Here is a 25,711-nt window from a genome sequence, read left to right as displayed (position 1 = left end):
GTGTCAGTGAATTTCAGTGGGTTTGAGGGCTATTAGATTTATCCTAATTTAACAATTATATTTTAGCAGAGATAATTGATCTGAGAATATTACGTTGAGATGATTGGTGATTAGGAGTGGCATCCTTCTGATATTTCTGCTTCCTAGTTTGGGGAAATTAAGGAAAACAGCTGTGAACCAGCGTTTAAGATAAGAGAATTGTGGCAGGCAAACCTACAGGAGATAATAAATTGAGCATTCTTAAAGCATTAAAAATGTAATGGTGCAGCAAAGGGTGCTCTTCTCCAGTAGAAGGTTAAGTCACCGTTGGGGCAGATTACAGGGAACTTCCTTTTGCATCTGGTCCACATTGCACTTGTCAGAGAGTGCTGCTGACACTTGCTCTCAAGATGGAAAGTGTTTTTTTGCCCTTGGCACTGACATCTGATATCTAAACTAATTGTGGTTTTCGCCTTAAACTGCAAGATTCTCAAATTATTATCTTTTAAAATTAAGTTTTGCCAAATGAATAGCTTCCAAATTAAAACTGGATGTAAATGGTTGTTGTTTTAAAAAGCGCTAACCTAAATCGTACAACATTGGTAATGTAGGCCTTACACATATGGATTAACATTCTTCTTGTATTCTTCTAAGACCTTATCATGTCAAAAGTGCTTTACAGTAATTGCTGTCCAGAGAAGTGACTGAATATGAGATGATTGAGAAGGGATCTATCTGATGGAGGTGTTTAAAATCATAAAAGGATTAAAAAAGGTGGCTATCGATAGGCTGTTTGCACTTGTTGATGAGTCCGAGCCTGTAGCAGATGTAAAAGGGAGTTTACCTGGGATGAGTGACCTCAGTTATGTGTAGAAACAATAAGGAGAAACTTTCCTCTGGCGGGTGAGCCGGTAACCAGGGCACATAAATTTAAGATAATTGGTAAAAGAACCAGAGGCGAAATGAGAAGTAATGTTTTTATCCAGAAAGTTGTTACAATCTGGAATACACTGCCTGAAAGGGTGATGGAAGCAGATTTGATAGTAGCTTTCAAAAAGGAATTGGATATGTACTTGAAAAAGAAAGAAATGCAAGACTATATGGGGTAAGAGCGGATGAGTGGGTCCAGTTGGATAGCTCTTTCAAAGAGCCGGCACAAGTATGATGGGCGAATAGCCTCCTGTGCTGTAGGATTCTATAATTCTATGGTTTACACAACTGCTACCATCTGAGCCAGGCCTCCACACGGTCACAGGAGAATCAAACTGCTTCGATGAATTGCATGTGCAGAATGTAAGAAATATTCCTGCAAGCATTTTGAATTGTAGTGAATGTTGTAATTCTTTTCAATTGTTATTTTACCAAAACAAAGTCATGGCAGCTGGTAACCTTCTTTAACTGGACCACTTGTTTGCCATTGTGACTCCACTTGATATTAATCTTGGCAGTCCTTCATGTGTAGCTCAGTGAATGTGCTGGTCAGTGAAAGGATTTGTCAGGTTTATTTACCTCCCAATTTTTAAATAGCTGTTGATAGAAAACAGCCTTCTCACTGAGTCAGAATTCCGATGTTTGGGATCAAAAGGCTGTAACGGAGACATACTGTATCAAAAGTCCAATGATGTGATTTCACATTCTTACAAATAGAATAGAAAGTTCCATAAAAACATTTTATTGCCCTTTATTTGGATTCAATTTGTAACAATTATATTATTCATTACCAGCTTTCATATGACCTCAGGACTATTGTGACGGAAATTAACACTGAAAAATACATTACTTCCTGCAAGAAATTATCAGCTGTAGCTGGCTAATAACTTAATGTGTCAGAGGAAATGTTCTCTCTAACTCTAACATTTCCTCTTAAGGGTTGGAATTTTGGTTCTGTGTGCTTTAATTTTTATACAGTTCAAAACACTTTGATCATGCGAAGATATTTTATAAAAATAATCCTTGCATTTGAGATAGTGCCTTATCGCGTCCTCAAGCTGTCTCAGAGCACATCACACAATATACTGTAAAGTGGATTGACTGTGTATTTTGTTGGTAAAGATACAATAATTAAAGGCAAATTGGTCTGAAATACAACTAAACTCAAGGCTATGTAAGAAATGTATGTCGTGGGTATTGTTTACATTTTGATCTTTTGCTGTTGACTTACATAAATATTAGTGCAGGCAAGTCAGGGTGAAATCCTTTGTAAATCCCTGGATTGGGATAAGTGGGCAATTTGTATGCTTGTTCCATCTGTTGGTCTACCCATCTGTTTGATCATATGTCCATCAATGACAAAGTGCCACAACGACTTTAAATTGTTTGAGTGATTGGGACTTCAGCGCTTTGAAACTCCAGCAGACTGCGGGGAGTGATGGGGTCCAAGTTGAAACCTATTCTCACCTGTTGTGCTATGGAGAGGTGGCCTGTAAAGGCTAATCACAAAAACACAGAGGCATGAGCAACATTAATTATACAGCATAAAAGAAACAGATGTCAGCAAAGAATGAAATTAATTAGGAATGAAGTGAATGTTATATGAAGAAACACACCAACACATTTACACCATCAGCATGCAAAACAATGAGAGTAAGTAGCCAATTACACAGGACAACCTCATTATAATGCCCTGGCTCACTTTTGGACCTTCGGTAGAGCCGTGCTAAACACGACCTGGCTTCCAGCGCTGACTTGCCGGCTTCCACTGATGACTGCACTTAAAACGTTTGACTTCTGGGATGTTAGATTGCTGTTGATGTCACTTCTTGTGTAATGTAAGCATGTGTGCTATGTGCAGGGAGCACTGCTAATGTCACTTCCTGTGTACCATACATTCGAACTGTGCATAGGAAACACTGCTGATGTCATATTGCAACACTGCCAATGTAGAGCATGAGACAAGCAAGAAGTGATGTCAGCGGTGACCTGATAACGTGGAAGTTGGTCTTTTTCCATGCCTTGCTTATAGTGGGGTTAGTGAGACATTGGACCCAACCAATATCATTATAATGAGGTTTTCATGCGACTTGAATTTTGTGGCGGAATTGGATCAAAGGCAAGAAAATCATCTCAGACTTCCTTTATGTATCTCACAGCAGCCAATTGCTGTGCCACACCACTGGACACTGAACAACGTTTTGGCCACTTATTCCATGACACTGAGGTGCACAATTGGCTGTTGTGTTTCACTCACAAATCTAAAGTCAATTCATTTTACAATATATTCCGTGAAGCGCTTTGTGATGCCTCAAAGACATGATAAGATGCTATATCAAATGCAGGATTATTATTATATTATTATAGGTTGGCTTTGGTTGCTCATCCTAGCAATGGGTGATGAGAAGGCAAATAGTGGGATCTAACTTTCAGGAGGGAGAATATCAACTTGGTTTCAACAACAACTTGCATTTATATAGTGCCTTTCACATGGGTTAGTTAATGACTTTCTCTCAATAGATGGGATTCTTTTTGAAAATATGAATTGCAGGAACTCACTGATTTTCCTCTCTAAAACTATTAAACCATCACTCATCAACTTAACAGCCAGCGACTGTTTCAGTGATTTTTGCCCTCAATTGATACACGTCTGGTCTCATCAGCCTCAAGGCTACTTCATATAATGGTCTAGTTGTAAGTCTGTAATCTGTAATTTGAATATCAGGGGATGGGGACTTTAGATATTCACAAGATTTGAGAAGACCTTGCAGAGTACCTCTAATGAATTTACAAATCCTACTTTAAGATATCATTAGTGGTAAGGGTTTCCTATGAAAAGACTTGAGAAATTAGAGTTTTTTCACTGCAGCTGGGAAAGTGCCCCGATAGAGATGGTCAGAATTATGAAAGGTTCTAGCTATTTATTATTTAGATAAATAAATAGTAACCATCCATAGATTATTCACTATTCATCAAGTAAGTGCACACATTTACAGGATTCATAAAGAGAATTAAATGATTAGTCAGAAAAAAATGTCTTTACACAAAGTGGAATTTTCTGCAGCAAACTGTAGTTGAAGCAGAGTCTGTCAATTCTTTTAAAAGAAATTAGATTCTTGAAGAGGAGGAATATTAAAAGATTTGTTAAGCAAATGGGAAAGAGGCATTAGTCTAGGTGTCCTTCGTGGAGAAAAGCACCTGTTTCCATGTTGTAATGGTGCATGATTCTATGATCAGTCTGAAATAGCTTGTAAATGTCATCTAAACACTGGAATGAGTTTATAGCTTTAATATTACTCCAGGCTGTATATATTATTTCCTTTTAATGATGCACAATGTAGACTTGATGGAGTGGTTTTATTCCGGTCTGGTCTCCCGGTCTGTTTTTTATGCTGGTGGTGGATTTGTGGTGTTGATGCCGAATGACACTCAAACTGAAAGATTAGTAATTGTGATATGATCACTGCAGGTTTATTGAGTGATAATCAACACTTGATTGAAGAGAAATAACCTGCATAGCTTGTAAATAGATACATAGTGTGCAGTGCAGCAAAAAAAATCTGATTTGTCATTCTTACAGCTTATTTGGACGAAGTTACTTGATTTACAAAATTGCAAATTGCCTTCAAGTAACAATTTGCATTTCAATCACTTTCATAGCACCTTTTGTATCTCATAGCAGCTACAGGAGCTGTTCAGAGACTCACCGTTCAGCTTTATTGGTTAGAACATTCGCTCGCAGGCAAAATGACCCGGGTTTGATTCCCAGGCGGAGCGAAAACTTGGGCAAGTTTCCTTACTCCACATGCGTCTGTTTATCTAGCAATAAGTAGGAACACGGTTGTTAGTCGATTGACGAATCGGTTTCTGGGGCAGTAATCCCTTATAAAAAAATTAAGGGTCACTCAATTCATGACTGTTTGTGGAAACTTGGCTGCTGTGCGTAATTGGCTGCTACACTTCACCCACAAAATATACAGTCAATTCACTTTACAGTATATTCTGTGAAGTGTTTTGAGATGCCTCAACGACAGAATAAGGCGCTACATTAAATTCAAGGATTTTTATAATTACTGTTAAAACCTCCTGGTTAAGTTACAGACTAGTTTTAACAGCAGCTGGGTTGTTGGGGAGAGAGAGCGAAAGGAGTGCCAGGCTGAGCACTGCCAACTCTACCGTACGGAAATAATAGATGACATGAAGGCTTTCTGTGTTTTTACATTGTGCTTATTTTTAATTGTAATTGGCTTTTCAATCTATATCATGTAGCAGGGAATACTTACTTTAAGGTGTCCTCTCACTGCAGCACTCTGACATTCTACATCAGTGATAATAATAATAATAATCCTTGCATTTGATGTAGTGCCTTATCTCGTCATTGAGACGTCTCAAAGCACTTCACAGAATATATTGTAAAGTGAATTGACTGTATTTTGTGGGCGAAACGCAGCAGCCAATTCCACACAGCAGTGACCCACAAACAGTCATTGATTAACTGACCAAATTATTATTATTTTTAAAAAAATTTTAAATATTTATTTTTTAAAAGGAGTATTATCTGCAGAACACAATCTGCCAATCAACAAACAACCAGGTTCCAACTTACTGCTCGGTAAACAGAGGAATTTATACTGAGCATTCATACTTTTGGCTTCACTGGCTTCCCATCACACAGAGGATACAGTTCAAGATCCTGGTCCTCACCTTCAAAATCCTCCATGGCCTTGCTCCCCCCACCTCTGCGACCTCCTAAACCCCTACCAACCTTCCCGTTCCCTCCGCTCAGCGGGCTCCTAAACCCCTACCAACCTTTCCCGTTCCCTCCGCTCAGCGGGCTCCAGCCTGCTTTACGTCCCCCACCTCGCCCATCGCACCATTGGTGGGTGGGCCTTCAGTCACTCTGCTCCCACCCTCTGGAATTCAATCCCGCAGTCCCTCCACCTCGCCCCCTCCCTTGCCTTCTTCAAGACCCGTCTCAAGACCGCCCTCTTCGACTGTGCCTTCCATCACTCTCCCCCCCCCCCCGCCCTCCACCCTCCCTAATCCCGACCCCCAGCTCGGGTCCAAAACACTGATTGGATGTCCTCTTGATGTAAAAGGCACGATACAAAAATAATTTAGTTGTTGTTCTTTATAGTCTTATGTTTTAACCTCTCCCACCTTTATCTCTGACATCTCAACACTTCTCACATCTCTCTGCCTCTGCTCTGATCGCCTCATCATTCTGGGTGACTTCAACCTGCACTTTACCCCCTCCTGCTCCATCTCCTCAGACTTCTCTTCCCTGCTCTCCTCACTCAACCTCTCCCTCCACATCAACTCCCCCACTCACAGTCACGGCCACCCACTCGACTTGGTGATCACCCGGGACCTCAGTGTCTCTGATGTCACCATCACCGACAAGGCCGTCTCCGATCACCACTTCATCTCCTTCACCACCACCACCCCCTCCCCACCCCCACCAGACCCACCACCATCTTCTACCGCCCCTGGAAGAAGTTACCCCCTCAATCCCTAATCGCTGCCTTGGAGTCCTCTGAACTCCTCTCCCTCTGGCCTTCAACCCTCACCAACCCCTCTTCTGCTCTCACCCTCCTCCACAACACCCTCTCCTCCACACTTGACACTCTTGCCCCTATCACCTCCCGTACTGTCTCCTACTCTCGCTCCTCCCCCTGGTTCACCACCCACCTCCGCTCACTGAAGAGTCAGGTGCGGGCCGCTGAACGCACCTGGGTCAAATCTGGCCTAACGGTCCACCGACAAATCTGGCTGGACCTCCTCAAAATCTACCGCTCCACTCTCGCCTCAGCCAAATCGTCCTTCTCCTCCAGGATAATCCTGGAAGCGAAGGATGACCCCAGGCTACTGTTCTCTACCACATCCCAACTCCTCCGTCCCCCCCGACACCCCGCGCAGGTCATCTCCTCCAACCTTCACTGCGAGGAGATGCTGGATTTCCTTGAATCCAAGATCAAGGGAATTCGCTCCGCGGTCACTTCCACTCCAACATCCACCCACCACCCACCCCTTCCCTCCCGCACTCCGACTCCTACCCATCCTCCCCTACACACCTTCGTACCCGTTTCCCCATCCTCTGTCACCAAACTCATCCTATCCCTGAAACCCACCACCTGCTCCCTTGACCCCATCCCCACTCCACTCTTTATCTCGCAGCTCCACCTCCTTGCCCCACATATCACAGACATCGTCAACCTGTCCCTCTCCTCTGGCTCTATTCCCACTCCCTTAAAAACTTCACCATCACTCCCACCTTAAAAAAACCCTCCCTTGATGCGTCTCAGCTATCAAGCTACCGGCCCATCTCCAACCTCCCCTTCCTGTCCAAGGTCCTGGAAAGAGTTGTCGCCTCCCAGCTGCGCTCTTTCCTCTCCAACCATTCACTATTCGAACCCCTTCAGTCGGGTTTCCGTGCTGCCCATAGCACAGAAACTGCCCTGGTCAAGGTCACCAATGACATCCTGACCATCTGTGACCAGGGCTCCCTCTGCCTCCTCGTCCTCCTCGACCTATCGGCAGCATTCGATACGGTCTACCACGCTATCCTACTCCACCGCTTGTCCTCCCACCTCAACCTTCAAGGCCCTGTCCTTGAATGGTTTAGGTCGTGCCTCTCCCACCATCTTCACTTTGTCTCCACAAATGGTTTTTCCTCCAGCGTCCGCACTGTCTCGTGTTGTGTCCCTCAGGGCTCTGTCCTCGGTCCCCTCCTCTTCACCCTCTATATGCTCCCCCTGTGGTGACATCATCCGCAGACATGGAGTTAACTTCCTACATGTATGCGGATGACACCCAATTCTACCTTTCCTCCTCTACCCTCAACTCCACGACCACCGATGTCCTGACAGACTGCCTGTCTGACATCGAGTCCTGGACGAGAGACAACTTTCTTCAGCTCAACGTGCGTAAAACTGAGGCCCTCCTGATTGGCTCACGTCAGCGCCTCCGCACCTCAGGCGCTGACAGCATCAGCATCCAAGGCTGCACTCTCCACCTCTCAAAGCCGGTCAGGAACCTCGGGGTTCTGTTCGACCCTGAGCTGTCCTTTCTCCCTCACATCCGCACCACAACTGGCACCGCCTTCCATCACCTCCGGAACATCGCCAGACTACGGCACTACCTCACCCCTCACGCTGCTGAAACTCTGGTCCACGCCTTTATCACCTCAAGGCTGGACTATGGGAACTCTCTCCTCGCCGGCCTTCCCGCCACCTCCCTCCACACTGCAGGTCATTCAGAACTCTGCAGCTCGTGTACTGTCCCGCACCAGGCTTCGGGACCACATCACTCCCACCCTCGCTCGCCTCCACTGGCTCCCCATCCCCCAGAGGATTGAATTCAAGATCCTCACCCTCACCTACAAGGCCATTCACGGCCTCGCTCCCTCCTACCTCTCCGACCTACTATACCCCTACCTACCTGCCCGTACCCTCCGTTCCTCTGGCTCCGGTCTGCTCCACATCCCCCGCCCCGACCGCCCTACCATCGGTGGCCGGGCCTTCAGCCTCTCAGCCCCGAGGCTCTGGAACTCTATCCCCCAGTGCCTTCGCCGCCTCCTCCCTTTCCTCCTTCAAGGCTGGTCTCAAGACCTTTCTCTTTGACTGTACCTTCAGTTCTCCTCTCGACTCTCTACCCCCTCCTCGCTCCCTCCCTTCCCTTCCCTCCCCCTGACCATTTGCCCCCTGCTCGGGTCCTGACCTAACTGTACAGCGCCTTGGGATGTCCTCCCGACGTGAAAGGAGCTCAATGGAATCTTGTTGTTGTTGTTGTTGTTAAGAAATTTTAAGGAATTATTTTTCCTCTTCCAAATTGAGGCTCCAAATTATCCTGGTCTTAGCCTGGCATCCATTGCCTTAACATTTTATATTGTGCAAAATCTCAGAAAACTAAAAAATTTTGTTTTATTTTGGAAGCCTTTTTCTCAAAAAAACCCTGCTAAAACAGGCTTCTAAATTAATACTAATAATCCTTGCATTTGATAAACCACCTTATCATGTCGTTGAGATATCTATTCACAGAATATACCATGAAGGGAATTAACTGTGTATTTTGTGGTTGAAAATTAAGACTGAATTTAAGAGTTTCCAAAATTGTGCATGATTTTAAATGCTAATAAAATTGTCTCATGGTTGAGGTATGAGTTACTTTTGTCTGTGATGAATATGAATGTTCAGCTACAAAATATCATCACTACATTCTTCATCAAATCCTGTGAAACGCTTTCAGACATTTCAACAACATGATAGTATACTACAATACATCAAATGCAAGGATTAATATTATTATGCTGCATACTTCAAAAAAAATTATCTACGCTAACTTTCCCATTTTCAAAAGGGCATAAGCTTAAGTGCATAATTGCCATGTATTTCTGTGACTACATGAAGGTTTACTACAAAGGCCATCTTTATCTGCTGCTTCAATAACACTAACCAAAGCTGCAATAGCTGATGTACACAGCAAAGATCTCTTTGTTGGAAGTTTTTTTTTACACACAACAATGTGGTTGAGTAGAGCATCCACTGGCTTTGAAATAGATGAGTCTTTCACCAGTGGTTCAAATAACATCAGTGAGCATTACTGATCGTTACCCACTATTCAAAGTGATATATATATATAGCTCTTTTTGTGATCCCTCCCCATTGGACCAGAGCTAAAAATCACTTGACGCCCAGGTTCAAGCTTGCATTGCAGAGATGAGCAGTGAAAGACTCAAGCTGTGACTTGGTTTAGACCTGAAAGTCACTTTGCATAAGTCCTGCTACATAAACAGCTGTCAACTCTTGTACTTATATTGATAGGCAGGCATAAATTCTTTACAAAAAACATTTGCTTTTTTATAGTGCCTTATAATACCTTAATGTTTCAAAATACTATCCAATAATTACCGTTAAATGTAGTGACTATTTTTTGCAGGCAAACACCAAAATTACATTTGTATATCGCCTTTCATGTTGGGAGGACAGGCAGCCATTTGCATCACAGGGTCTCACAAACAACCATTGGGTGAAGAACCAATTGTTCTGGAGGATTGTTGGCTCTTCCTTTTTGAATAATGGCTTGGGATGTTAATATCCACCTGAAAACAGGCAGTCGGGACCTCAATTTAATGCCACATCCACAAAGTGCAGCAACTCCAACAGTGCAACCCAGTATCGAATTGTATAGTTATGCAAAACTATGAGTGTACGTTCTGTCCGAGAGGCGAGAGTGCTACTAACACAAAATGTATTGTATTTCCATACAACATGAACATGGACCTTTGGGCCTTTCGATCTCCTACTTCCAGAATACTCAGTCTACTGTTTCCCATTACAGTATCAAATAGTTTCTCAAATGAATCCCAAGCTCATGGCTGATACCACCCTTTCCAGCTATTGTATTCCTCTGTGTAAAGAAATTCTTTCTCCTAATATTCATAGGCTTAAAACTCTTTCATACATGGAATCACTTTCCATGTGGTTCCACCAGTTTATTGTACAGGTACAAGATTGGCCTGGTTGAATCCCATATGCTGGCTGCATTTTGCGCTTCAATGGCTGACTTCTGGTTCATTAGGTCACATTTGCGTATCAGCCTATCACAGTTAGGAACACTCTTGTCTCTGAGAGAGGGCTGTAGGTTCAAGCCCCAAGTCCGCTCTTTGAACTCAGTCTACGATGACAATCCAATGTAGTGCTAGGAAAGAGCTGCATTGTTCGAGCCCTTGTTCACATGAGACAATAATCCGAGGTCACATCTGCCTGTTCAGGTGGATGGTTAAAGATCCAATGGCACAATTCAAAATGGGAATGGAATTTTTTCTGGTTTCCTGGACAACAAACCCCATATAAAACTATTTATTCACTTCATTGGTGAATGGGACAATGCTTTCTGCAAATTGGCTGCAACATTGGCCTACAAAAAAGCAGCAACTACACTTTATAGAGATCCTGGGAAGCACTTTGAGATGTCCTCCTAACATGAAAACAACAACAAAATTTATTTACCGCCTTTCACATCTGGAGGAGGTCCCTAGGCACTGGACAATCAGTGTTTCGGACCCGAGCTGGGGGTTGGGATCGGGGAGGGTTGAGGGTGATTGAAGGCATGGTCAAAGAGCAGAATCTTGAGACGGGTCTTGAAGGAGACAAGGGAACAGGCTAGGCAGAGGGACTGTGGGATGGAGTTCCAGAGGGTGGGAGCAGAGTGGTTGAAGGCCCGCCCACCAATGGTGGGGCGGGCAAGGCGGGGGACATGAAGCAGGTCAGAGCCCGCTGAGCGGAGGGAGCGGGCAGGTTGGTAGCGGGTTAGGAGGTCGCAGAGGTATGATAAGGTATTATTTGAAACGTTACATCACTTCCAGCTTTGCTGCACCTGCTTAAAGCAAAGATTGATGTGGGTGATGATGACACAATGCAGGAAACCAGTTTAGGCTGATCCTCCAGTTCAATACTGGTTTGCTCTGTTGGAGCTGCATTGCTTTATGGATGTGGTGCGGTATTAAATTTAGGTCGCACTTAAAAAGGGTTAATTTCCAGATCGTCAGGTCACAAGAAGATAAGAATTTGCATAATGTAGTGTCCCAAACTATATATTATATCCTGAGATATTATTTCTCAGCAGATCTCTATTTAATTTGTTCTTGAAAGAAACAAGATTTTTGCTTCCACTGTCTCCCTTGGGAGCCTGTTCCATAGGTTTACTACTTGCTCGCTGAAGTAGTGATTCCACAGATTTGTTCTGAATATACCCCCTTCAATCGCTGGCCGATTATATTTTGGGAAAGTGATAAGGAGACCAGGCAAACAATAATAAAACACAATGTATATGAGAGAACATTAGGGGAGGAGAAATCCGATCTCAATATGGAACAACAACAACTTAGATTTATACAGCGCCCTCCACGTGGATGGCATCTCAGAGTGCTTCACAGTAATGGATCCCGGGGCCGAGTCAGGGGGAGGGGGAGAAAAATGACCAAAGGCGCGGTTGAAAAGAAAGGTCTTCAACAGAGAACGGAAAATAGGAAGAGAGGGGGCAAGGTGAAGGGGGTGAGGAAGGGAGTTTCAGAGCTTCGGGGCATAGTGGCTGAAGGCACGGCCGCCGAGGGTAGAGTGTGGATTCAGGGGACAAGGAGGAGGCCAGACCCGGAGGAACGAAGGCAATGGACACTGTTTTGAGGAGCGAGGAGGTCAGAGAGGTAGGGGGTGGAGGGATTTGAAGACAAGGGTGAGGATCTTGAAGTTGATCCTCTCTGGGACAGACAGCCAATGCAGTCTGGCAAGGACTGGGGTGATCGGGGAGCGGAGTTTCGTGCGGGTGAGAATGCGGGCGGCAGAGTTTTGGATAATCTGGATTTTATGGATGGTAGTGGAGGGGAGGCCGGCGAGGAGGGTGTTGTAGTAGTCCGGCCGAGTGGTGACAAAGGCATGGACTAGGGTTTCAGCGGCTTTCGGAGAGAGGTATTGGTGGAGTCGGGCGATATAACAGAGGTGGAAGAAAGCGGTGATGGTGAGGGACCGGATGTGGGGGAGGAAGGATAATTGGGGGTTGAACCTGATGCCAAGGTTGCTTACGAGTTCGGAGAGTTTTAGGGGGAGGTCAGGTAGGTGGAGGAGGTGAGAAGCGTGAGATTTTAGACGTTGACGAGAGCCAAAGAGTATGGCTTCCGTCTGTCTAAGTTCGGCTGAAGGAAATTCGCGCTCATCCAGCCCTGAGGTCTGACAGGCAGGCTGACAGAACATCAGGAGACTGGGGGTCGCAAAGAGAGGTGGATAAATGGAGTTGGGTGTCATCTGCATACATGTGGAAGTGTATCCCATGTCTGCGGATGATATCCCCAAGATGGAGCATGTAGATCAGAAAGAGGAGGGGGCCAAGGATGGATCCTTGCGGTACCCCGCAAGTGACCGGGTGAGAGCGGGAGGAGATGTACTGCTGGCGGTTTGTGAGGTAGGATGCGAAACAGGCGAATGCGGTCCCACTGAGGTGGATGATGGAGGAAAGGGGTGGAGGATGGTGTGATCGACTGTGTCGAACACGGTGGAGAGGTCCAGGAGGACAAGGAGGCAGAGGGAGCCCTGGTCACAGATAGAGAGGGTGTCATTTGTGACTTTCACAAGTGCAGTCTCTGTACTGTGGGCAGCGGGGAAACCGGACAGGAGGGGTTCGAAGAGGGAACCCAAACGTTCTGGTGTACATTTGTCCCAGTGATCCCTCCCATTGCAAATTCTAAAAGGCAAGTGTAGAACTGAGTCTGTTATCTTTCTGTCCTTTTTTTAGTATTCTTAATGTTGCTTATAATAATGCATTATTGATTTTATTTTAAAAATTCAACATAGATTTGGAGGACACCACAGGTTATAATTTTGAATAGTGAACAGCCAGCTAAATGTAACCTCACTTTGTGAATGTTCAGAAAACAGGAAGTGACGTTGCAGTGACCCGCAGTCCAGATGTTGGCTATTTTGTCTTCTACAGGGTGACCAAAAAGTGGTGATATCGACCCTATTGTCTAAAAAGAATGTAATAATTTCTTTAAAATGCTCCAAAACTGCAACTCTTTCCCTCAATCCCTCCACCTTGCCCCATCCTTCCCCATCTTGAAGTCACGCCTGAAGAACTTTCTCTTGATTGTGCCTATGGCCAACTCCCCCCAGCTCGGCGTTATGCTTCGCCATTGTCAAGGGCTCTGGAACGTAACCCTGCATGAGGGGCACTGTATAAATGCAAGTTGCTGTTTTTGTTGTGCACACTCCCTGCACAAGAGCCATTTGCGCCCTTACGCAAGCAAATCCACTATCATACCTCACTATAATGGATAGGATTTTATGAACCCAAACACTGCATTGTAACTATAATTAACTGCAGTTTTATTCTGGGTTTAATTTCTCAATCCCATTCAGCAATTTTTAATTCTCCGTTGAGAGGTGAGATGTGCTTGCAAGATGTCTCTCCTTGGAGATGTTTTAAGTAAAAATGAGTAAGATGGAGGAAATGAGAACTAAAAGTGTGAAATGCCAGCGCTGAAGAATGGAAGACTTGGTATCAAACAGTAGTTCAGCTTAGCAGCACTGCAGGTCTGCCCTTATTTGTATGTCACACAGGCAATTCAGCTCCAGTTCTGACGCTGGCTCATCCTGAAGTTGCTAGCAGTCACAGAACCACATTTTTTTTTACAGTTAGTGTAGACCATCTAGATGCCTTGCATGACGTAAGTGGTAATAGGGTCTGCTAATGTGACCACGATCATCAAGGAGAAAGAAGCTTTTGTTATGGGCAGCATCTGCACTGCCATGGGAACAACTCAGTTGCCAGGATACCATCGCTGATTTAAAACCACCTATCTGTTTTTGACTGAGCAGTTGTTTTACACTGTTGTACACTGTTATATGAGTGATAGTGTGGCAGCAAATGCTAAACTTCACTTACGACTTTAAATTTGTTCATCAGAATATTTCAGGTAAATAGTTGCATAAAGCAAAACTGTCTGATTTTAAAAACAAAAAAACATCTATTTCTGCCATTTACTTACAAACTGCTCTGTAGGAACTGTTATTATTGGAAGACACTGGGTGGCACTATTGCTACTTGGATGTGGTTGGGTCATGGGTCAAAACTAGTCTCTGTGAGAAAAGCAGCAGTATTCGCTGTAGTTATTATCTCAATTTGGAATCGAAAGAATGCGATCTCAGGGAGAGAGGATAATGGAGGACACGGGGGAGCAGGGGAAGAGAAACAATGATCCCAGGGACGAGAAGGCCTGAGAAAATCCAGCAAAGGGCTTCATACACCATAGAAAAAGAAAGCGATTGCGGCACCCTGCTAAAACATTCCAACTAGAACAAGCAAGAGCTATTGATCCACTGAACTGGTTTCAGCTGGCATTCATTGTAAATTAGAGCTGAGCAGAGACACTATCTCAGAACCTTTTAGACAGGTGGAAGAGATGTGTAAAGCTGGTAATGTGCTCCGATTTACAGAGCTCTTTAAAACACAGTGCCTTACATCAAGATTACTACCTCGTCACTAGCTTGGCGAAAACAGGAGCTCATCAATAGCTTTAAGCAAAGAGCAATTTGGCAGGAATCTAAGATGGCAGTTCATAAAACAAGTCTCTTTTGAACTCTATGCTCTGCGCTTGTTGCATTGAAGTTCAGCTTGTAACGTAGCTTTGTTTTTTCCCTTCGCATTTACGGTGACATTTAACCTTGTTCCTGTCTGCATACTGAGTCACTGCAGTGACATTTCCCTAGTAAAAAAGATGTCTTGCGAAATGCCATGTTATTCTGCAGTCCTGGAGTCAAAATGTTATACCGCCGGATTCCAGAGAATGTGTTCTTGGCTATATTGAGGAAAAATAACCTTGATTCAGTGGGGGCAAACTGGTTGAAGGCAAGCTTTAATCTCCCATTTGTTCCTTGTGCCCTGTGGTCCACCATCGGTGACTGCGCTTTCAACCACTATGCCCTGAAACTCTGGAACACTTTCTCTCAATCCCTCCATGTCACCCCCTCCTTCCCCATCTTCAGATCGCACCTTTCCTCTTCCACTGTGGCTATGGACACCTCCCCTTGCCCCATGTTATGTTTTGTCACTGTCAGGTGCTCTGAGATTCTACCATGCATGAGGGGAGCTATATGAATACAAGTTGTTGTTACTGGAAGTAAATGACAAAATTATAAACTGAACATTTTACATTTACATTGCACTTTTCGAGGACCATTGAAAGTGCTCGAAGCAATCTTATAATGGATTGGATTGTGCTCTTTATTTCTTTATGGGGTGTTGTCCATTGAAATTTAAAAGCTTCTCTTTTTCCACTATTTGAACAGACAGTCTGAATTTGAAAAGTACAGAAATGATTGACCTGGAATCGTAGAAATTATAATACAATTACAGTCATTACAGTAACCATCAAACCTAATCAGAGATGTACAAAGACTCTGCAGCATGGAAACAGGTTATGCAGCCGAACCGGTCTGTGCTGGTGTTTATGCTCTACACAAGTCTTCACCCACTCTTCACTCCCTCTTATACCCTTCTGTTCTCCTCTACCTCATGTGAAGGTCCAATCAAGTGATCTCTCAAGTCCTGTAGCTTCGTGGTTAGAGCACTCACCTTGCAAGCACGAGGATCTGGGTTTGATTCCCGGGCAGGGTGAAACATTAGGCAAGTTTTCTTACTTCACACACCTCTGTTTACCTAACAGGAAGTAGGAACCCGGTTGTTAGTCGATTGGCTGAACACTTGTCTGGGTGTAATAATCCCTTTAATAAATAAAATTTCTTTACTAAAATAAATAACAATGATAATATGGTCACTCAATCCACAACTGTTTATGGGACCGTGTTTCACTCACAAAATATAGTCAATTAACTTTACAGTATATTCTGTGAAGTGCTTTGAGACTTCTCAAAGTCGTGATAAAGCACTGTATCAAATGCAAGGATTATTATTATTAATCATTAAATATTTAGTGAATTCCATTTTAAATGTTGTTATAGTCACAACCACAATAGCCACTTGTGGCCAAGTATTCCACATTCTATTATCCTTCTGCATGAAGATGTTTGTTCCAATCTTTCCCTCGATTCTTAAGTGTCAATCCTGAGATTATCCTGCTTCTTACCAAATATGGATGGCGACCCCATTCCATTAAACCTTAACTGAGTTTCTACCACCAGTCTCATCATCTTCCACCGCTGGAACTTTGATTGCTCACACTCCTTTGTCACTAATACCTTTATCTAAACCTTTACCACCTTGAGGTCAGAATTCAGGGGATTTTCCAACTCCATACATCAAAACGATCCAGAATTCCGAGACACGTGTCCTGTTTCGCAAAAGGTTTTCATATCCCATCTAGGCCAAACTCCTCTCATTCTCTGCACTTCATTACATTATTTTCAAGATCGTCATTTTCAATCCTTCTATGGGCATATTGTACTCTCTGCATTGTCCAGTCCCACGTTCCAGCCTGCACTCTAGCTTTAATAATAATAATCCTTGCATTTGATATAGCGCTTTTCACGTCTTCTTGACATCCCAAAGTGCTTTCTAACTCTCTTGCAGCTTGTTTTCCATTCCCTTCCTTTTACCCATCATAGGCTTCAGTCACTGCACTCCTGACCTCCAGAATTCTCTTCCAAAATCACTTTCTCATTCTGCCTCACTTATCTAACCAATAATAAAAGGCCTCACAAATATTGGAAACTAGCCAAGTTACTGCCAATTAAATGATTCAAGGTTGTTGGATGACAAGATAGATGTGAAGAAGAACTCTTTTAGGATAATAATCTTTGCATTTGATATAGTGCCTTATCATGTAGTTGAGATGTCGCAAAGCGCTTCACAGAATATATTGTAAAGTGGATCGACTTTATATTTTGTGGGTGAAACGCATCAGCCAATTGGACAAAGATCCTGATCCTCACCTTCAAAGCCCTCCATGGCCTTGCTCCCCACTAACTCTGCGACCTCCTTACCTAGCTGCATTTCTGTGTCTAATCAATGTTTTTTGGTACTGGTTCTGCCACAAGTAGTCTTCAGACTTATAGCAACAAATCATAATAATATTTGCCCTCATCTTTTGTGCTCGCAATTTGTCCAAGGCAGACAGCGAGGATAAAACAATACTCGCTGAACTTATTTCTTCGTTCTGTAAAGTAATTTTTAATACATCCTAGCTCTCGTGTCGGCAAAAATGTCCTGAGAAAATAAATTTCTGTAATACGGTGCTAATAATTCATTAGCTTAACAGGCCTCTGCAGGGACTCTGTTTACATGTTACTGGTTGCCACACAAAATGATTTTTTAAATGCCTGTTATCATTCTTGCCATCGCAGCTTCCCTCTGCTGTTGCAAACATCTTGTGCTTCGACTCTGCAGCACCAAGGATTTGAATCAGAGGTTCAGACCACTCTGGAGGGAAATACAGTGTAAATGTCCTTTTCTGGAAGAAAATGCAATGTACATTTAAGAGCTGACAAACTCTTCCAAAGCATTTGAGAACCCAGGAAACTTAGGTTTGGTCATTGGAGTATCTGACTTGTGAATTAATTCCCCTTTTTATCATTCTCTGTCTGCATTTGCATTGTGCTGCATTTCAGAACTTGTGATTGACAGACAGTGAAATACAGATGCTAATTGCTGGCACAGAAAGCGGAGAGGAAATAATTTACCAAAGGGTAGCTCTGAAAATAACATTTGAGTGACTGAATGCTCTCCTTGCCAACAATCGCCAGTAGGTGCTGATATTGTGATTTTTATAGATAGCTCTTTTAATGACTTTATTTAGCCCGATCTATTCGATAATATTGAGTTAAATTCTAGGATTGAAAAAATTCAACCTCTCTTCCTGTTCAACACTATCACAATGGTTTTATTCAATATTCCTGTTTAAATGATTAGTTTGGAAAGAAATCCACCAGAAAATCAACAGCTGGTAGCACCACAGCTCATGCAGTGCAACAAGACAGGTAGGGTTAGGTGCTAAAAGAACATGGGGTGATGGCTGAGGAAGTGAAGGGATGATAACTACATTAAGATACATGGATACTGGGGGGAAAGGGCAAGCATGAACACAATTAATATGAGTACATAGAGATTTAGTTCAACTTATATTCAAGAAACAAAACGTGGGAGTTAGAGGGAAAATTGCAAGAAGAAATAATCACAACTGGAGCAAAATGCACATTGGTTCAATAGGGGAATTCTGAATGTTAAACACTTTGCAGGGTGGCACCACGAATGCACCAATTTTGGCTGGAAATTAAATTTGCAGCCATTTTGAAGTAAATTCCATTTCCCGTTTGGCACAAAAACACTTTCCTGTGAGTTGCCTGCCATTTCACTACAGTGACTGGAGCTAAGAATGTAATTGACGTCTCAATGTGGATAGGTGTTGAGGAGATTAACACCAGCTCTCTGAATGGCCTCAGCTTCAAAAGCAAGAGGAGATTGGCTCCCAGAATCAGATGTGTTTAGGTCTTGGAGTCGATGAAAACTGAAGCCAAGAATGGCTGCAGGTTACCCGCTCGGAAGAGGGGATTTCAATGGAATAGCATAGTAGTTTGAGGATAAAGAATGCAAATTAAAATAAAGGATGGGTATTGAAGAATCGAAAGGAAATAGGAGAGCGTGGAGCAATGTGAAGTAAGAGAGACAAACGCAGTAAATACACCCATATCTTAACCTTTCACCTCCCAATGTATAACCATTTTGAAGTTGCATAGAATTCTGACCCTTGAAAGGTTTAAGGGACAAATTAAAATGACAAAGGACTGATTGAAAAAAAGCATTTAGAAGAAAAATTCATGCAACAATAAAAAGATTTGCTTTAGATATAGCCAATGATTTAAACTTGATGTGAAGAATACTTTCAGCACGTATATATTTATATCATTTTGTATTCTGTGTGCTTTGGCAATGAACTCTCCTGGCTTAGATGAAAATAGCTTCCAACCATTTTTTCCTCAACAGCCTCAAATGTAAAGCTCTTACTTCTCCAGCAGATACCTTGGACAGGTATCTCAGTTTTAATTTGCAGTGTGCTACATGTGGCGGAGATGCATTTTATAGAATTAATGATAAAACAGCCGTGTTAGGTAAGACGCTGCTGCAGAAAGCAGTTTAGGCAGTTTTTTTTTTTAAATTGAGAAACCTAAACGTGAATAAACTAATAAACTAATGTGTGTTCCATTCTCAGAAATAATACCAGAGCTTTCTGTTAATTATTAACCAACATAAAAATGGTATAAGCTTGGGAAATGACAGTCAATGGTACTATATTCACCCTGCAGGGAATGCAGAGGTTTATGTGAGTGCCAACATTAATACTCAAAGGTACAGTGTAAGAGTTAATCACTGCAACAAAATTGAAAATAATCCAAAAGGAAAATGACAGGAAATTTGTATTTTTCCTCCCCTGAAGCCTTTCTGTTTGTGTTGCTTTCTAAACAAAAAAAAATACCCATTTGCTATTACTGTGGAGTCGGATGGTACAAATAATATATTTTTTAAAATATTTATTTTAAATCAGGGTAGTTTACAAAACCGATTAACTTACATCATTGATGGACCTTGAACTCCCTCTTATTGTCAGATCTTACAGATGGAGTAATATCATAAGAAACTGCGGAGAAGAGTTACATATACATTTTCTTCCTTTTTATAAACTTCAAATGACAATCGGACGGAGAACGGTTTGAAAGGGTTTTAAAGATGCACTGAAGCTTAAAAGGTTTGATTCTGAACGAGCCCCAAAACCCCCCACTCCAGTGCAGAGGTTCTTGGAACCGCAACAGTGGCGTTCACTCATAGTCACTCGTGGAAAGTGGTGCCTTTCCGTTGAGAGTCTCAGTGGCTGCAGTCCATTCGGTGCTGTGGTGCGGCCCCAAAGGAAAGTCACACCTCGCACTCCCTGGACGGCTGCTGGTGACACGAACAGGATCCGTAATCGTTAATGATCACAAGCGCCCCTTCAATATGATTGGGTTTGTAGTCGACGTAGTATTCCTGTGTGGACATGGCAGCCATTTGATGCATAGTTTGTTGTTGTTTCTGCTTGCGGCGCTGTGTCACGAAGCATTGCCTCAAGTGTCTCAGGCCCGCGGGAAAGCACTTCCAGGACACGTAGAGCACCAGCACCACTATCAGAAAGGAAAAAAGCAGCGCCATGGTCCCGGTGATCACTTTGTGAACCTGGATGGTGTTTTCCCGTGGCTCTGGCGAACCCTCCTCGCTCGTCACCGTGACTGTGACTGGGGCGGTGGGTTCGACTCCCGTTGTATCCCCCGTGTTGTACGCGGCGGAGCTGAGAGCCTCTCCGGCGGCCGTCACGCTGCGCTGTGCGGCTGTGGCTGTGGCTGCGGTGGTCCCCGCGGTGGCCGGAGTGCTCGTGTCCAGGTCGTCGCATATGTGAAAGCCGTGAACGGCATCGAGAACATCCTCCCCCTGGGTGTGCTCGGGGCTGGCACACAGCAGGCTGCTCTCGTGCTGCCCCTGGAAACTGCTCAGCCAGGTGGCCAACGCACAGATATTCCGACTGCATTCCCAACTGTTCCCCGAGAGGCTGATGCTGGTCAGGGATGACCAGGAGTCCAGGATGGTCTGGTCGATGCTCGACAGCCGGTTCGAATCCAACTGAAGCATCTTAAGGTTAGGCACGGCTCGGAAAGCATGAGGCTCCACGTACTCGATCTCATTCCCGGACAGGTCCAGTCTTTCCAAATGGTTCCAAGTCCACTCCAGGGAATTCACCACGATCTGGACCTTGTTCCACTGCATGTGGAGGGTTTGCAGGGACAGCAGTCTGGGGAAATGAGCGAAGTTCACTTTCACCAAATCGTTGTGCTCCAGGTGCAGCTCGGTCAGCTTCAACAGCCCGGCGAAGGCGTTTCGTGCGAGGCTTTTCAGCTGATTATATCCCACGTCAAGAAACTCCATACTCCGGCAATCCTGGAAGATCCGGACTGGGATAGACTGGAGGGCGTTGGACCTCAGGTGTAAGGTCTGAAGCTTGCGCAGCCCGTGGAACAGGTCGGGCTCCAGAGCCTGCAGGTTGTTGTAGGACAGCTGCACGTGGCGCAGGTTGGGCATAGGCCTGAAGGTGGTGTTGGGCAAATGGGTGATTTTGTTGGAGCTGAGGACGAGCTCTTTCAGTCTGCGGAGCCCCCGGAAGGCGCTGCCCTCCACCGAGTAGATGTGGTTGTGGTCCAGGTACAGCCACGTGAGCTGCACCAGGCCCGAGAACTGCGCGCCGTGCAGCTCCGACAGGCTGTTGTAGCGGAGGGACAGCCCCATCAGGGCCGACAGGTTGCGCGGCATTTGGGTGAGACTCTGCGACTCGCAGTACAGGAGTTTGCCATCGCAGCGGCACTGACTGGCGCACAGGCTGCGGGCGGCCGGCAGCACCTCCACCAGCAGCCCCAGCCCGCACCCCACCCACACCGAGGGCTTCCTGAGCAGCCAGTGCAGACCGACAGCCAACAGCAGGAAATCCATCAGCCACAGGGACACCCGCTCCGCGTTCGCTTTCAATTCTTCTCACTCAAGTCGATAAAACTTTTTTTTTTTTTTCACCTCATCGTTGCCTTCAACTCACAACCGACTGACCGTCCGGCCCCATGTCCGGCGGGAAGCTCTCTCGCTCTCCCTCCCTCCCTCCCTTCCTTTGCCGCCGGGGTTCATCCACCGGCGCGGGGTCGCGGGGAGGGGGTGTGGGGGGGTTGGGGGTTGGGGTTGGGGGGTGTGGGGGGGACGGGAGGGCGTTGAAACAGAACAAAATTAAACAGCGAGTGATCGCGGCATCGCAGCCGCCGCCGCCGGTGGTGGTGGCGAGAAATTGCTTGAAAGGAAGAAAGAAAGAAGTCAAACGAAAATGCTCTTACCCTTCCTCTCCCGCACAGGGACACACCACACACACACACACTCCGCGCAACTAACTAACGCACGTCCGAGCGGTCGGACTTAGTGCCGCTGTAAAGGCTGTAAAAGGAGCCGCTGTGGCTGAATCCGGTCCGGGTTCCTTCCCACCGGTTTATAGCCGGTGCTCGATCCCCCCCTCACACTGGCACAGGAGCACAGACCACTCCGAGACTGGGGCTGTCGACTTGCACTTAACTGTGAAGTTGTTTTCTTCTCTGCCTTTGCTCACTCCTCCCGCAGCAAAGTGCCTCCGTCGGTGTGTCCGTCTGGTCTGTCTGTCTGTCGCCCAGGAAAGCTCCCAACTCTTCTTCTTTTTTTTTTCTGCTTAACGATCCGTTCGCTCTGTCAGACCGAATTACCGTCCGTCGTTGGCGATGACCACTGACCAGTGTGGCCTTTAATCAATGGAGACAGCTAATGACTCATCCGCTGGACCAGGCACCGAGCAGCAGCTGCTGGTTCACTTCCCCTTGTTAGGTGATGCTCAGAGCGAGATGGATCGCCGAGCCTCCCCCTCCCTCCCTCTCCCCCTCCCTCCCTCCCTCCCTCCACACAGCACTGCACTGCACTGCGAGAGCAAAGCAGACGTGCTGAGTGTTGACAGAATGTCGTAAGCCACTCATGATCGTTCAGACTTCCCAGTGGTATGTCAAACATGGGCAGATTGAAAGGGGTGGGCGCAAAGCAGGGCTTTAATGAAGCAGCGAATGGCTTAACATGTTTTTTTTTCTCTCTCTCTCTCTCTCTCAAGAAAAAGCACCGGCGCTTCTTAGAAACGAAACCCGTTTATTAGTTAAAGGCAATGTGGTTACTGTTTGTAGCGAAGTAAGTGTGCGTGTGTGTAAAAAAAAACCCCAACATATCCATCCGGGCAGACGAGATATGCGTGACTTGGGATTCCTGAATGCAACATGCTGCACAAAGTAAGGAGGTGTTATGCAAAGTGCAGTGCAGATGTGGCCTGCACTCTTAAATGATGCACACTGTTTACTTCTTTTTCAGGAGTTTGAGGCATCATTACCATCTGAAAGCTCGGATTAACTCTTTCTAGGCCATTCCTTTCTGACAGCGGGCTGCAAGTCCCCCCCCCCCCCCCCCCACACACACACAGTTAAACCCCACCTCGCCTGCCTTTTTTCTTGCACACACGATGGTCCCCTTGGACCCGATCGACAAAAAATGTTGCAGCAAGTGAACACACACATCACATAAATAGGTTATATCTACAGCAGCCACTCCCTTTCTTACCCCGCATTCTCACGATGGCATCTCCCAGAGGCATATTAAAAAAAAAGTGCTCCACTCAGTGCTTTAAAGTGAGGCGCTTTACATTATTTCTCTGTTAATGAGGGAGTTCTAAACCAAATCTATTACAGTACCTCGGAGAGCTTTCTGATGGGGTTTGATTGCATTCCTATTAGAACAGTCGCAAGGATTCAGTTTATAACACAATATCAAGCCATAAACTCTTGCATGTTTTGCAACATGCCTTCCACAGCTCAAGGAGAAAGGATCCAATGAACATAATCAAGTTTTAAAGGAATGGAAGGATGAGTCAAAGCAATGGGTGGGGCCAGTGGGGAAGATTGCATAAAGGGTTAAACAGCAATGTGTCCATTCTCCCCACACAAGTAATCTTTCACCTGCCTTTGGTACATGTTAAAATAATTCACTCTTTCAAATTTTCACTCAAACCATGTCTGCGTCAACTGTAGTGAGCTCAAATCTTTTTTAAAAAAAATCTGCCTTGTGATATGGTTTTCTCAAATAACTGGTGAATAAATTCTGTTGAATTTTTTTTTTGGGAAACAGTGAGAGCTGACTGCCCGGTAGGTGTAACATGCCTCTTTATTCTTGCCTTTACGATGATGATACGCCGCTCTCGCTGTCATCACTAATGTTCTTTTTTTAATTTGAAAAGAGAGGGAAATCTCATCTCGATCCACGCTGCCTTTCAGTCATTTGGTGTGATTCACACTTGGATAATCAGACGCCAAGAAAAGAGCGGAAAATGTTGATCTGCACAGCTCTGACCTTTTTCATATTGGAAAACCCCTACATTTCAGAACCTGTCTTTTAAAAAAACATATGTGGCTAATAAATTACTTGGAAAAAGAAATGTTTCTCAGTATTGTTTCCCGTTTCCTGATAGAGCGACTTGTCATATGTCAATTTCTCACCACACACACATTCACTCACTCACACACCCACTCAGACACTCACTTGTTCACATCCACTCACACATGCGCACACAGACATACACATCATATTAGCATTCAGTATTAAGAGCTTTAAAGAAACAACTTGCATTTTTATAACGTTTTATACCTCAAAGAATCTGAGTTATTTTCAGTAATTATTGTCAAACGGAGTATGCATACAGCATGTTGCCACATGCAGCCATGAGATGAATGAGCAATTAATCAAGAGGATTATTATTCAGGGCATTGAAAAATCTCCCTTCTCTTTTTCAAAGTGTTTTGAAATCTTTAATGTCCACCTGAGGCGACAGGTCTGCCTGCAGAGTAGATCAAAGGGTGGTAGAGTCTGATCAGTATATTAAGGTGTCAGCCTGGCTCAGTTAAATAGCACTCTCCTCTTGAGTCAGAAGGTTGTGGGTTCAAGCCCCACGTTGGGACTTGTGTAGTCTAGGCTGGCATTCCAGTACAATACTAGCGAGCGCTGCACTGTTGGAGGTGCTGTGCTTCGAGTGAGAGGTTAAACTGAGTTCCTGTCTGCCTGTTTAGGTGGAGATTTGAAATTCAGTGGTATTGCATGAAAGTGAAGGGAATTTCTTCCAGTGTCCTGGCCAACAGTCTTTGCGATAAAATTGCTTATTCACTTAATGACTCTTTGTGGAATATTGCTATGCACAGATTCGCTGCTGAATTTATCTACAAAGTGAGAGTCACTACACTTTACAGTAAATCCTGTGAAGCACTTTGAAATGTCCTCTGGATGTGAAAAGCACTTTTGCAAATACAAGAATTACAAGTGTTATTGAATAACCACCTGGGAATAAAACTCCTGAAAATAAGACATTGATTACGTTACATGGAGTATTGTGACCAATTGTAGGCATCACAGGCATTGAAAGGCTCCAGAGAGGTTTAAGGAGATGATACACGCCTGTAAATGGTTTTCAATATCACAAATGCATTTGATTATTAATCAAGAGAAAGACTGTTTTCATTGATCGGGAAGAGGGGATACACTGAAGATGATCACTAGAAGAAAAAGGGGGAGGTTAGAACAAATATATTCAAACATTGTTAATCAACCTTGGAATGCCTCACCACAAATGGCTGTTGAGGTAGAGTATACAACATTATTTCAACAAGAATTGGCTTAAAACCTGAAAGAAAATATT

At 44.4% G+C, this 25,711-nt stretch overlaps 2 protein-coding genes across 2 annotated transcripts in view; one reads left to right on the top strand and one right to left on the bottom strand.

Annotated features, from left to right (window-relative positions):
- The window catches only part of LOC121851394 (catenin alpha-2-like), a gene marked incomplete at its 3' end in the record, with an annotated part of 409,914 nt that overhangs the window by 263,569 nt on the left and 120,634 nt on the right, over window positions 1-25,711 (top strand). The gene's annotated exons all lie outside the window — the stretch shown is intronic.
- Window positions 19,946-22,089, bottom strand: lrrtm1 (leucine rich repeat transmembrane neuronal 1). The gene has a single exon (XM_007911259.2). The coding sequence runs from the start codon at window positions 21,916-21,918 to the stop codon at window positions 20,320-20,322; it is 1,599 nt and encodes a 532-aa protein (XP_007909450.1). The 5' UTR covers window positions 21,919-22,089; the 3' UTR covers window positions 19,946-20,319.

Source organism: Callorhinchus milii, unplaced genomic scaffold, assembly GCF_018977255.1.
Source record: "Callorhinchus milii isolate IMCB2004 unplaced genomic scaffold, IMCB_Cmil_1.0 Scaffold34, whole genome shotgun sequence".
Lineage (NCBI taxonomy): Eukaryota > Metazoa > Chordata > Chondrichthyes > Chimaeriformes > Callorhinchidae > Callorhinchus > Callorhinchus milii.
Note: the sequence above shows the minus strand (reverse complement) of the source record. Positions and strands in the feature narration are given on the sequence as shown.